The 14,052-nt window shown below is 40.9% G+C and overlaps 1 protein-coding gene across 1 annotated transcript; it reads left to right on the top strand.

Annotated features, from left to right (window-relative positions):
* Positions 1 to 114: 114 nt before the first annotated feature.
* On the top strand, positions 115 to 10,824 carry ALDH5A1 (aldehyde dehydrogenase 5 family member A1). The gene is made up of 10 exons (XM_075745186.1): positions 115 to 457; positions 613 to 696; positions 1,682 to 1,852; positions 2,143 to 2,259; positions 2,698 to 2,841; positions 3,728 to 3,871; positions 5,331 to 5,489; positions 6,795 to 6,964; positions 7,721 to 7,779; positions 7,957 to 10,824. The coding sequence occupies exons 1-10, from the start codon at positions 161 to 163 to the stop codon at positions 8,160 to 8,162; spliced, it is 1,551 nt and encodes a 516-aa protein (XP_075601301.1). The 5' UTR covers positions 115 to 160; the 3' UTR covers positions 8,163 to 10,824.
* Positions 10,825 to 14,052: the final 3,228 nt, after the last annotated feature.

Consider the following 14,052-nt stretch of genomic DNA (forward strand, 5'->3'; position numbering starts at 1 on the left):
GCGGCAAACACAAGCCCCCCCAAGCGCAGATGAAGTCCCTATACCCGAGTGCCCACCCGCCGTGCCCCAGCGAGAGGCCGCTCCTAGCCCGGCCCCTCCGCAGCTCCTCCTCCGGGGCGGTGCGGGCGCACTCGGCCCGGGCTTCGCCGGCTGCGCGGCCATGGCGAACGTACTGACGCGACAGCTCACCGCCGCCCGCCGCCTCCTCCTTTTCCCCCCTCTGTCCTCGGGTTCGGCGGCGACCCGGCGCAGCAGCTATGCGCTACCCACCGCCCTGGTGCGCCGGGGCGGCCTGGTGGGCGGCCGCTGGGTGGAGACACCTGCCGCTTTCCCCGTGCAGGACCCGGCCAGCGGCGAGGAGCTGGGTCGGGTGGCCGACTGCGGAACAGCCGAGGCGCGGGCGGCCGTGCGGGCCGCGCATGAGGCCGGCGCCGCCTGGGGCCGCCTCCCCGCCAAGGTGAGCGGCCGCGGAAGATGGCGCCCGCCGGGGCGGCGAAGCTCCTTGCGGTGCCTGGGTCGTGAGGCGGCCGGGGCGGGGAGGTCTGGGGCTTCCCTTTCCCCTCCGAGAAGTTCGTCCCAGGCGGCGGCCACGGCAGCTTTCTCCCTTCCTAGGAGAGGAGTGTGCGGCTCCGCGGATGGTACGAGCTGATGATGGAGAACAAGGAGGACCTGGCGAGGATCATAACAGCCGAGAACGTGAGTACGGCGGCGGGACCCGCCTCTGCCGGGGAGGCGGCGCGGCGGCCCCTGTCAACATGGGCACTGCCCTGTGCTAGTTTTCAGCCTTTTTAGAAGCGTAACACAGGGATGCTGACACTGAAATAAAATAAAACTGACAGCCGTCAAAGCACCTGTACGCATTTCACCAGTTAGCCACCACATCTTTTTTTTATTACTTAAAAAAGTTGAGCCTAGCGGACACATTGTGCGTTCACATCGCTCCGTTAGGTCAATGGATAACATTGCACACATTTCTCTTTCTGACATACAGTGCATTTGATGACAGTAGTACCTAACAATCCAGCAGAAATCAGCCCCGCATTGTGCTTCATGGTGTACAAAAGCATACATCAACCTAAGCTGTGGTCTTCGTGGCAGAAATGTTTCTCAGTTTCATTAACTCAGAAAAAAATTGCAGTACTTTTAAAGCAAGTCTCCAAGTTGGATTCACTCAGTGTGCTTTGGTTTGCATGACAGAGCAGTCTGGGAGCTCACAGACTGGTATCCTGGATAAAACCATGCTGGAGGGTACTTCAGTAGCTCCTTTGTAGGTCCCAGCTGCTAATGCTCGCTCAGGCCACAGGATCAGATCTGGGGGTAGTCCAAAGTAATGCTCCCCAAAACAAGTGTCCCTGGCATAAACTTGTAACTGTTTTGCCATGATTTCCATCTTCTTCAGAATGGTAAAAGCAGCTAACTGCAGAGTTTGTAAATAAACACATGCTACATTTGCTATTCCAGCTCCTTGTCTTGGGCAGGTGTGAATCCAGGCACAACGTACAAAATGTTAACTATACAATGATGGTATATTGAAGCCACACAACTATTGCTGCTGCAATCATATAATCATTTTTTGGAGACTGCAGTGTACACGATAGGGATTATAAAGTATTCTGAAAAGAACAGAAACTCTGAAATGACTTGAATTTGTTTTTACTGCTTCAATCTGATTTAATCAAAGGGGAAGCCTCTGAAAGAAGCTCAGGGTGAAATCCTGTATTCTGCCTCGTTTCTGGAGTGGTTTGCGGAGGAAGCTCGCCGAGTTTATGGTGATGTCATTCCAGCATCTGCAAATGACAGAAGAATCCTGGTGCTGAAGCAGCCAGTAGGAGTGGCAGCCATTATAACCCCAGTAAGCATAGCTGAATTTTTCAAGTCATGTGAAGGTTTTCAGCTTAGCCCACAGCATGGGGCTGTGGCCTTGTGGCTCCTCTTGCCAAAGAAACACCCCTGTAAAGTTTTATTTCTACCTTGTACTCGCATCTGGATTGGCAGAGCTTCTTTGTCATGTTCGCTTAGGACAAAGCACATTGTGCAGGTCTCTTTAGGTTATCATGTAATTACAGAAAACGTCAGCTATTTCTGCAAAAGCAAGAGGCAAAATTTTCACAAGGTTTACTGTACTTTTCTCTCTCATCCTAGTGGAATTTCCCCAGCGCTATGATTACCCGGAAGGTTGGTGCAGCTCTGGCAGCTGGCTGTACAGTGGTAGTGAAACCTGCAGAAGACACACCTTTATCAGCATTAGCTCTTGGGGAGGTGAGCTTTTATGCTAAGCTTTACATTGGCAATGGACTGAAGCTCTAAATGAGGAGTCAGATGGGCTTCAAGGATAACTTTGACCAAATTCATACATAAAGGAAGGACAAGTTGGCTGAATTGATCCAGAGGTTTTAGTTTAGTAAGAGTCTTTGAAAGTTGCCTCTAATATGGTCTAGAGCCTCAAAGAGGACCTGGCCATTTAACTACGCAAAACATCTTTATGTCTTTTCTTTGGTTACTTTGAATGACAGCCAGCTTAAACTGGAGCAAAGCTGCTCTCTTGGCACCATGGCATGCATTACTAGTTGTTGTGCTGTGCAGTTGCGGCTTCCATTGACTTGGACTGGTTTCTTCAAAACAGTAAATAAACATTAAGTGACTATCCCTCATACAAAATGCACTGATCACGCAAATTCTGTGTTTCTTTTGTTGCAGCTTGCAAACCAGGCTGGAATTCCAGCGGGAGTGTATAATGTTGTTCCTTGTTCCAGACAACAGACAGCAGCTGTAGGGGAAGTTCTGTGCACCGATCCATTGGTAGCCAAAATATCTTTTACTGGCTCTACAGCAACAGGAAAGGTACATAAGTTCACAGAATATCCTTGAAGATTATTACTATGGTTATACTGGAAAAGTATGGGGAAACTGTGGGCCTTTATACAGAGCTGCCTTCTTTTCTGGCTACTGTACACAGATTGTCCAAATAATTTTGTATTTCTTGAGAAACCGCCTATTTACTTTAGTATCAGTACTTCACAGAAGGATGCCTGTTTGCAACTTCTGGATAATTGCCCTTTACTAAAGTATAATGTGAACAGTTCTGTACAAGATGCTCTTGTTTCATATCCTAGGGTGACAGTATACTAGTAACACTGAAATTGAGTTCCAAAGGTACTACTCAGGAATGGCTTCTGCAGTTGAGAAAAAGTGTTAGAGAAGTGAGGCCCTTGCAACTCCCCTATCAACCTTACTCAACAAGCAAGCTTACTCGTCACTGTCTCTAATGAAATCAATAAAACTGCAGAATGTGGCTAGAAGATGCCAGAATTCTACAGGAAGGCCATATGCAAAATGAAGAAAGAGTCCGATATCAAGGCAAATCTTAATCCCCAGTTCTGTCAGGTCTTGGAGAAATTTTGTAAAGGTAGTCAAGATTTTTATTACCAAAAAAGAAAAGAACAAGCAAACAAGAGTGACAATATTAGTGTATAAAAGCCTGACCTGAACTGAAGTTGATGAAAATCCTTCTCTTCGTTATTTCCTGGCCAGAATTTCATCTCTAAAGATTTTAATGAAGGAAATTAGTCCTTGTTTTTGTCATAGGAGAAAACGGATGGTCTAGCTTTATAGAGAAGACACAGATTAATTCCCTGCCAGGGTTAGTTTTTCACTGCCTTCCATCTGTGGTTCCATAGTTCACATCTGATAGAGGTACAGATTTCTGTGTCTCCTCTGTTGCCTACAGATACTGCTGAAACACGCAGCTGGCACTGTCAAGCGAGTTTCCATGGAGCTTGGAGGACATGCTCCTTTTATAGTGTTTGACAGCGCCAACGTGGACCGTGCTGTTGCAGGAGCCCTTGCTTCTAAGTATAGAAACTCAGGGCAGGTAAGAGTAACCTTTTTGTCCTTGTTTCTGGAAAGTGGAGGGCTATCGCTTAAGTTGTAAATAAGCTATTTTGTGTAAAAGGAAAGCGTAGAACACTTCATTGTGAAGAGAAAGATGCTGGAGTCACACATGGCTCTGGGCACTCAAGCCAGTTATCAGCAAGTCTGAGTAACACCACTGTAAAATCCCATGTACATTCACATGGCAGTCCATAGTATCACTAAGAAGGAAGATGTGCACTAGGACCCCTTGCAGGAACATGAGAAGTTATAAGACATTTTGTTATATGCTTTGTTAGCATTAAATTCATTGGAGAACTAGAACTGTGAGGAGACACTATCCCACCTCAGTTCTCAGGATTATGTTTTGTAACATATGCCTAGCCATTTCTTAAAATAATGGCTTCAAGTCCTATGATAGATGTTTCTATCTGTAAGATTGTGTCTGATTCAAGTCTCTTACTATGTTCTGAAAGCACCCAGCAGGAGTTAAGGGGATTGAAATCTGTTAAGACACACATGACTAGATATTTCCACAATGAATAGCTTAAAAGAAGTGATAGACAGGCTTCAAGCTTAGGTTGCTTCAAATGTATTTTACTTGGAGTGAAAAAAATTTGAAGAGCATCATTTTCCAGAACAGTCAGCTGAACAAGGCTGTGTGGAGACTGTTCCAGCCTTATGAGTATTACGTCTATATGTGAAAATGCAACTTTGGAGAAGCAGCAAGTTTTTGGTGGGATTGGGAGGTCATTGGTTAGGAAAATGTTACTTGAATAACACAAGAAGAAAGCATAAGACTAGTCTTGGGAAGAAAGAAAGGAAACAAAATAGATTGGAATGTAGACAAGGACCACTGAGTGATCAGACACAGATTGTCCAAGATGCAACATAAAAGGCACCTCTGCTGCTGCATAGAAAGATAAAGTAGCTGTTACTTTTGAGAACAGCAAGTCAAAATAGCATGCAGTCAGAGCAAATGGGTAGCACAAATAAGTAGGCCACTGAAAGCACTTGCAAACAAATTCCAGGAAGAAAGCAAACTCAAACTCAGTTAATGAAGGCATTAGAAAAAAAGACCCCACGCCCCCAAGTGTGATTTGAAGTTCTGCTGCTCAGTCCAGCATTCTGCAGTCTATAATTAGAAAGTATTTCTTGCAGCTGCTGGACCTTGGTTGATCCATATATCAGAGTCCACAGAACTCACAAAACCTTTTCCCAATGTAAGTGACTTAAACTTAGTAGTATGGCATATTTCACACACATACTTGTTGAAGTTGTATTTCTAAGGTGAGTGGGGTGATGAAAGAAGTGGCAAAACTAGGTGACACCTTAGGATGATGGAGAAGAGGCAGAGGTCAGATCACTGTAGTAACCTGATAGTGTGTCATGAAGGCCAGAATCATTGATAAATACAATATAAACTACTGTTTGTTTTTCCTTTTCATGTTTATTTCCAGACCTGTGTTTGCACAAACCGCTTCCTGGTGCAAAAGGGAATCCATGACAAATTCGTGGAAAAGTTTGCTAAAGCTATAGAGAGAGAACTACATGTTGGAAGTGGATTTGATGCAAAAACCACCCAAGGGCCACTAATTAATGAAAAAGCAGTGGAGAAGGTATAAAAAAAAATTTCATTTTTGACACCTTAATTTCCTTTTTATGATCCATAAAGTAACTTTAGATTGATATTTCACTTTTTTCACACTTGTTTTGTTAGGGTGTATTTGCAGGGTGGCTGGAAGTGTGTTCCATCCAAGTCCATGTGTATATATATACATGAACAGATGTGGCCAGTTAATGTATTATTCCCCTACTTCTCTATTTTTAAGGGAAAAAGAGATTTCTCCTTTAGGAGAAACTGATTCTTCCAGATTACTTCCTAGCTATTCTCAAGAACATTTACTGAAATTGGATACACTGTGAGAGTTGTATAGTGCAATTCTGAAGCACTGTGAATGACAGCTTATTTTGAAGAACAGTGGCTCTGGCAAAAGCTAAGCAGAATAATACATTGAGGTTAAAAGTAGCAGAGCTCTGGATGTTGTAATCACTCGAAACCTTACATGCATGGTTTGGGTCTTCTGTGTTGGATGAGTCATGACTCCAAGAAGTTATATTTTCTAAATCACAGTAAGTCGCATTTGCTATAGTAATTCACCCTTCCTAAGGTTAAAGATTATTAAATTACGTGTTTTATACTTTCTAAGATACTATGGCTCAGTTATATGTAGGCTTGGTTTGAATCCATTTGCTGCCAGATTCCTTCTGTTTATAAGATAATAGAATATGAAAATATTCAGAGTTATTTGGGAGACAAAGGATACAGTCCTTTGATTTCTTTCCTTCGTGCCTTCCCTTTGCATCACAAAAGATCATATATATCTACACACACAAATAAGCAAGCACTGTGTATAGTCACTTCACTGCCTTTCTGTAATTTCAAAGGACAGTAGTCTAGGTGGAGACTGCTACTTTCCTGGTCTTTGGATGAATTGTAGCTGTAGGGGGTGGAAAATGATCTTGCCAGGACCATCTTGAAAGTTGTCTGCTTCTCTTTAAATTACACTTCTGTATTTCTCTTTTCATAGTGCTTGTTCATGGCTATCAGGTGTACTTCTTAGTCCTGCAAAGACTTTTTCCCGTGTTAGATGTAATCCTTTCATTTCAACAGAAAAGCTGAATCTTTAATATCCATGAGACTGGGACCATACTCATAATTTATCCCTCTGAAATTATCTGACTGAGATAAATAAAAATTCAAGAGAAACTTTAAATAATATTGCAAATGGTCTTCTGTAAAGTATAAACCTCTCTTCCAAATCTTCTGTTTAATACTGGAGGGTATTATTTCTTCAGTGGAAAATATGCTGTTCATTCCTAAATGCTAACTAACTTTGAGATTTTTGGTTTGCATGCCTCAGGTAGAAAGACACATTAATGATGCAGTTTCTCAAGGAGCATCTATCGTGACTGGAGGGAAACGACACAGCTTGGGGAAGAATTTCTTTGAGCCAACACTACTTAGTAACGTTACAACAAAAATGCTTTGCACCCAAGAGGAGACATTTGGCCCTTTAGCACCAGTTATCAAGTAAGATTATTCATTTTCCAGATTAAAAATAGTAATTAAAAAACATTTTGAATAAATATTTTGAATGACAGTTTGCCAAAAGATATTTTTGTACAGTCACGAGTCTTTTAATAAGACTGGGGTACACATGTGAAAACTTCCTTTGGATATGTGGTTCCTTTGTTTCTCTCTCTTGACATGATTTTAGCATCTCTGCAACTTTTTGAAAATGATTTTTCTTTTAAATTGCATCAGCAGTTAAGCAAGGGTAGGTAGCAGCAAAACCCTCATCAACTTCATGATTTGTGGTATGAAGTAGGAGGCAGGACTTCGCAGTTTGTCATGTGATTTGCTAGTCCTAAGTTTTTGTGACGAAGGATGACTTGGAGCTCTCTTTCTCTCCTTAAAACCTTCCCTGCCTCCATCCAGAATAATTGGATGCAATGGAAGAACATAATGGTTCTCTCTCATAGTTGAGAGTGCTTGTGTAACTGGGTAAATTGGTGGACAAACACATGTAAAGTAAATGTTTTAGCTATCATTGTCTAGGGAGGATAAAGGCAATCTTAACTACTTAACTGTGGTTTAAGAGAAGTGGTAGAAATTCCCCCATTGCTTCAAAATGAAAATTAAATTAGATGTTTACAATACACTTTTGGGGAAGAAACTGCATCTTGACTTTCTTTATTTCTGGTGAAGCTGCTTCTTGTCACTAAGTCAGCAAGATGGTAAATGAACTGCAGGCCTTACTTGTAATTTTTCTCTTTATATTGACAGATTTGAGACTGAAGCAGAAGCTATTGCTATAGCAAACACAGCTAATGTGGGTTTAGCAGGTATGCCTCTCTGTCAGATAAATGTATTTCTGTCATTTTTATTAGCTTTAGTGTTATGAGGTGATGATTTTTAATGCAACAGGAGACATCATGTCAGTAAGTCTCTTTTTCACAGTCTTCTGCAATTGTTCTTCCTGATTCAATTTTCATTCCTGTATCTCTGTGTCTGCATGGCAGGATATTTCTACTCCCAAGATCCAGCTCAGATATGGAGAGTTGCAGAACAGCTGGAAGTTGGAATGGTTGGTGTTAACGAAGGCATAGTCTCCTCGGTGGAGAGTCCTTTTGGTGGGGTAAAACAGTCTGGCTTAGGGCGAGAAGGTTCAAAATATGGCATTGATGAATACTTAGAAATAAAATACGTCTGCTTTGGAGGCTTATAAAAAAATCTTCAAAAAGCACAATCCCAACAGCTTGGAAAAGAGTGCTGTAGTTTTAATAAGCTTCTTGAACCATAAATAAGTCTGAATGCAACTTCTACCTTCTTTAAAACTAAGCAACCCTGGTTTATTTGTGTAGATATTTACAGTATTCTGTGCTGCCATGTGTTTTCACATGTTCTTTATTTATACATTGTTTTTCAGCAATATGTGGTCAGCGTCCATCATTTTTAGTAAGGAGTAGGGGAGAATGCACATTTATTATTCTCAGATTACCCCTGTATAACTGGGAGGACTTGAGAACTTGTGCATCATGAAAATAGATCATAACCTATGGCAAGTGGAAACTAGACCACCATTTTCTACTGCCTCTAATGTTTCAGTGTGGATGTGGGAGGCTTTGGGGACAGCAGTTTCCCTTTAGAGATTTGTGTAAATACATTTTCTAATGTGGTTATGTGACCTTTTAGAAGCAGGTGTGTCTTTTTTTTTTTTTTTTTTAATTGTGGGAGAATCTGATGCTTATGAAAGGTGAGGAATTGTCTTTAGCTACAGTTAGGCATCCACGCAGGCAAACAGACAGCATTTTCAGTGCATGTTAATGCTGGCTGCAGAGATGCCACCTATTCAGCTTTGGGCTTCTGAGCAAAGAGCTGTAATTTGTGCCTAACAGCTTGCACACCTGGGATCAAATACGGCCCTTGTTTGATGTTTGTGAGCCCCAGCAGTCCTGGGAGCAGGACAGTGCAGGACAAGGAGGTGCTGATTAGTGAGTAGCAAGAGGAAAATGGGATGCTTACTTGGAGGAATAACTTGCAGAACGGTAAGGGAACACTATAAGGGCTGTGTTAAGGAAGCACAAGTGGTGACATCATGATAGAAGTAAACTCCCTTCCATGCAAAGAAAATGACTGTCCTTGGGTAGAAGTACAGTCATTGATGTAGATGTTGCTCGGTGTCTAAAGAACATTACTCACTACTTCCAAAGAACGTAAGCAGACAGATGGTTCCATTCCTATGGGCTTTGTGCCTTGAATTGGATTGTGGTTACACAGGTGAATGTCCATTAGGAAGGAATGTTTCAAAACCTTGGAACTTTGCTAACTTGTGACCTAATAAAGATTTAAATGGAAGTGATTAGAGGTGAGACTTCTGCACATCACCTCACTATTTTAATTATCTTCCAAAGATGATGTAAAGCTTCCTTAACATGAAATACTATTTTAATGTCAGTCAAAAGAAGCACTTTAAAAAAATGTGCAATGTTAATTTGGCAAATAATCAGAACTGCAGAAGCTAAGGAGAATAAATTTTGTTTCCTGTGTTGGTTAACTTTATTTGTTGAGGTTTTATCCATTAATAATTAAAAATAAATAAAAGAAGGTAACAGAGCTCTTCTTCCTATACACTAATGAATGTACCCTGTGAAATGGGATATTTTAAGATATTTTATCCAATCAGGCAAAGAGGTACCAGGTAACACAAGACTGGGGGCGGGGGGGTGGGGAGAAGGCAAGCTGGAACTGAGTTTCACAGTGTTTTTTTAAAAGCGCACATAAGGTAGCATTGACTGCTACTTATTATTTCTAAGTATTTTTTATGGTTATATTTGTATATCACTTGAGACCAGGTGGGTCTGGAGCACATTATTTGTCAGTAGAGTGTGTGTGCATTGTGCCAACCTAAGGGTGGTTAAAGGACAATTACTGTCCTTCGGTGATTTCCCCAGTGCACCAAAACTGCACATTTAAGACAGTGAAGACTTGATACTGTTAACAGTTGCAGCATATGTGCTTGTTGTCAAGAACAAAAAAAAGGATGGCCTATTTCTACACTAGTCGCAAGAAATTTTCTTATAGCCAACTTCTAAATTACACTATTGAGTGCACAGGCTGCCTGAATTTGGGGAATAGAGTGTTGTGGAAGAGGCAGCTGTTTGCCAGCCTTGGCTATGAATAAGTGTTTACTTCTTACTGGAAAGAGTAACTAGGTAGAAGAAAGTCATAACTTGGTGCCTGGGTACCACAGTTCAGTCATGCAAGTATGCTTATGGATACTGCACACAGGTAGAATATCTGCCACTGAAATTGCACAGAGTTAAAATATGTCTGCCTGTCAACTGCAGTGTAAGATCAAAATTAAAGTTGTCTCATTTACTGCTGTATGACAGTGCAGTCTTGAATGTGGGTGTACTTCTTGGGACAGTGCAGTTGGAGGATAAATTCTTGAACCTGCTGCTCTATTCATTCCGAAGTTACTGATCTGATGCGTTGGTGCATTTAAAATCTTAATGTCTTTTCTGAGAATAGCACTGTTAAAATTAATGTTTACTTTTTTCTAGCAAATAATACCTTTTACTATGCCTGATAACAAGCACAAAGCATAATTAAAGATAAGGTATGTAATAAACTTTAAAAATACCTTTGTCTAGATTGGATTGTGATTGGATTCCAGCATAGTATCCTTGTGTCAATAAGGTCTACATCGGTTAAGCACAGAATAATCTTAAAGTTGTCTTCATACCAAAAGCTGTAATTCTTCAACAAAAGATATACTTGAATTCTCACACCTCAGTTGTGTTGATTGCATTTGTGATAGTTTAGTAATTTCTGGATATCAGAACTGATGGTAAGTGTTTTCAGTTAATAAATAACTCCTGTGAAAGCACTGCATTGTGTGGTTTATTACCTTATTCAATGCTGAACTGACAAACTGACAGCAGCCACATTAAGTTCAGTCTCTCAGATTTGCGCAGAATTTTTTGTTCTGCCAGCTTTAGCACTGGAAAAAGACACTTCTTTGCATCCACATGTTCATGAGGTGTAAGATTTTGGTTACCCCAATTACAGTCCCTTGAATCTAAATCAAATAGATGAGACTACTTTGGCATACTAATATGCCATCAGTCATTTTGTATGCAAGTCTTTTGTGTTTAAATGTTTGATTCAGCATAAAAGACAGGCTTTGTGAATCAGAGTGCCTTTCCCTGCTTTCAGGATATCATTACTTGTATAACTTTCTACTTACTAAGATTTAAAATAAATTTTTGGAGGCTTTATTTCCATTTAGTTAATACAGTTTTTGAAGCCTCAGAAACTGTCTTCTAATTTCCAACCTGACATAGTCATGGCCAATTTCCATTTTACTTTCTTACGTTAGCCTTTAAACAGCTGCTGTTTGACACCCATCCTCCCTGCCTGTCCTCTCCATGTAATAAACTCTTAGACACTATGTTTACCTGTTTTACTAGACACTGACATTTTTAGCTTAAACAGGCAGAAATTCTCTCCAGCCATAGTGCAGAAGCTTTTTTTGGCAAGTCATTCTAGGTAATACTTGTCCATTGCTATGCTGAGCTGGCAAAGTGACAGTGGGTGCTCAGAACAAGTGAGGGAAGCTCTTGGTGCTTGTAACGCTGACCCAGCACTGGTGAAGACAGACATACTGAGAAGTATCTCAAGCCTGACCATATCTAGTACTTCATTTTGTTTATGCACTATCTGGTCACCAAGATCAAGGAAATGTTTAAGCAGGCTGGTGTTCTGCAGCCAATCCATTTCCCAGACACTAGTGTTTTTAGACACATTTTATGCTTTCATGTTTAATTGTGCTTTCATGATTAAGTCACAATGTTGAACAGCAGTTTAAAAGGTTTGCACAGAGTAAAGTCAATATTAATTTTGAACAGTAATCACGCATGTGTTGGGCTATCCTGTGAGTTTATTCACTTTATCAGTGAATGCTGAAGCTGCTTGGCACAACCGGCTTCAGTTATCTTCTGCGGCACAAGGCTAGAAGGGGAGGCGACTGCTGTTGACAAAGCCTACAGTAACAAACAGGCAATTCTTCAATAAAAGGCACTGTGTATGTATCTCATCAGCTCTTCTAGCAGCCAGTATTTCCTTGTAGGAGTCAAGTATGAACATAAGAGGCACCATGTAGACTGTAGCACCTTATAACCATGTAAAGTTGCTTTTATGGTGTATGTTTTTTTCCTTACAGAAGGACACTTTTATCTCATAGTACCTTTTATTATGATTTAGCACAAACTTCATACACACTGATGCATGGAATTTTCTTTCCCAGTTCAGAAATAGGCAGCATAACCTACCCCTCGCTAACAGCAGGGGGTTACACTGCAAACTAGCACCTCTGATTACTGCAAAGCAGTCACTGTCGTTACAAACAAACAAGTAGTAGATTCACTCTAGAATAAGCCACAAAACTTGTGAAGCCACCACACTTGGCATGACAGCTGTTGAATTATTTACACACAGCCAATTAAACCAAGTAAGGACAAGCAGCACGTGAAAACCCTTACTGTTAACTGCAGTAATTTTTTTTTCTGCTCTCTGATGTTCTGAATTATGTTACCTGTCTGAAAAAAACCACTGTTTTGCTTTTGTCAGTAGGAAGGGATCAGATACTGCAACTGCTTTTATGTTTGAGGACAGACATAAGCTTCGGCATACAACATATCACTATTTGCCTGACTTGAGTGTTGAGTGCAATACAGAATACCATGTCTAAAGGAATACCTGACAAGTTCCTAGAAGGAAAGACAAAACTTTATTAGTAGTTACATAAACGTAGTAATTTCAGCTCAGAAAGGGTTCCAGTTACAATACATTACCATTTGCAATAAATAACATTTTCTAGAAACAGATTCCTAATATAAATTCTGTAATAGCTCACCCATCCACCCACAGGGAGAAGTACTTCCATACAGAGCCAAACTACTGATGTGCGGCTCATCTGCACTTGATTTGTAGCCTGTGCAAAAGAAAAAAATTATTTGCCTTTTCTCCCTCCTTTTTTAAATTTTATTTCTATGCTTTAAGGTTCCCTCCCTTGCCTTGGGGAGTTCAGGACCTAAAAGGTATATGAAATGGGTTCTCCTTTGCTGCAGAAGTATGGGATTAGTAGTCTAGTTAGGGATCAATGACAAGCAATAGCTCATGTTAAGAAACTTTAATTCACCTCTATCCCATTTCCCTTCTTCTAGAGGAATGTTTACCTCTCTCAAACTTCACATAAATGGCTCAGAAGACTAAACTAGCTGTCATTTTATTGCCATCATCCCACAGCTCCAGCTGACTACAGCCCATTTATCAGTATATTGATGGGCAAAACTAGTTTCACTTGAGGCTTAAAACAGGAACAGGAGATTTGCTTAAGATCTCAATTATTTCAAGAATATCAGAACAGTTTAAGGAAAGTTTAAGCTCAGCATAGAGAACATGCACTCACTCTGTTAAGTTCATACACTGTGAAGTTCTTTGCATGTTTGCTTACTTCTGTTTGCCCACAAGAGACGAAAAAGGAAAAGGAAAATCAGCATCATATAAGCAAACCATCTGACAGCACAAAACAGATGCCTGAACAGTACCTGTATCTGATGCATGTGACAGAGGGAGACTGCTAAGACTCCATTTACCTGAAAGGATGCAGTTAAAAAATGTATTCTTACACATGAAACAGGAATAATCTTTTTTCTCCCTCATCCCAAATAAAAAAATTCTCTGCAATTAGACTGTTCACATTTTGCTTGAATTTCTCCGCAACCTACTCGGTTAATACGAAAGGCTGAACCACAGGACAGAGAATTTGGATGTGCATCTCAGCGGATCTGCCAAGGTAATTTTTGTTTCATACTGCAGTAGTGTTTTGGTTGAGAAAACTAAAAATCACAAGCCAATGACCTGTTCACTGCATGGCAGTTTTGTGCTGTGTACACAAATGCATTGAGTATGGAAGCTGAGTACTGAACCTGTTTAATGCCTCAGGCAGGAATGATAAGGAAGTTTTTTTCCAAAATACACTTCTTAAAATGCAAACAAAGGCAGTCCTTTTACACAGCTGGACAATCTCTGCTTGTGCATGCATCAGCACG

This window comes from Balearica regulorum, chromosome 2, assembly GCF_011004875.1.
Source record: "Balearica regulorum gibbericeps isolate bBalReg1 chromosome 2, bBalReg1.pri, whole genome shotgun sequence".
Lineage (NCBI taxonomy): Eukaryota > Metazoa > Chordata > Aves > Gruiformes > Gruidae > Balearica > Balearica regulorum.

What these genes read in the sequence shown, in the direction of transcription:
- ALDH5A1 (XM_075745186.1), top strand. Translation starts at nt 161, where the DNA reads ATGGCGAACGTACTGACGCGACAGCTCACCGCCGCCCGCCGCCTCCTC. An exon ending in GGGGCCGCCTCCCCGCCAAG is followed by an intron (nt 458 to 612) that starts GTGAGCGGCCGC and finishes CTCCCTTCCTAG; the next exon opens with GAGAGGAGTGTGCGGCTCCG. An exon ending in CCTTTAGCACCAGTTATCAA is followed by an intron (nt 6,965 to 7,720) that starts GTAAGATTATTC and finishes TTATATTGACAG; the next exon opens with ATTTGAGACTGAAGCAGAAG.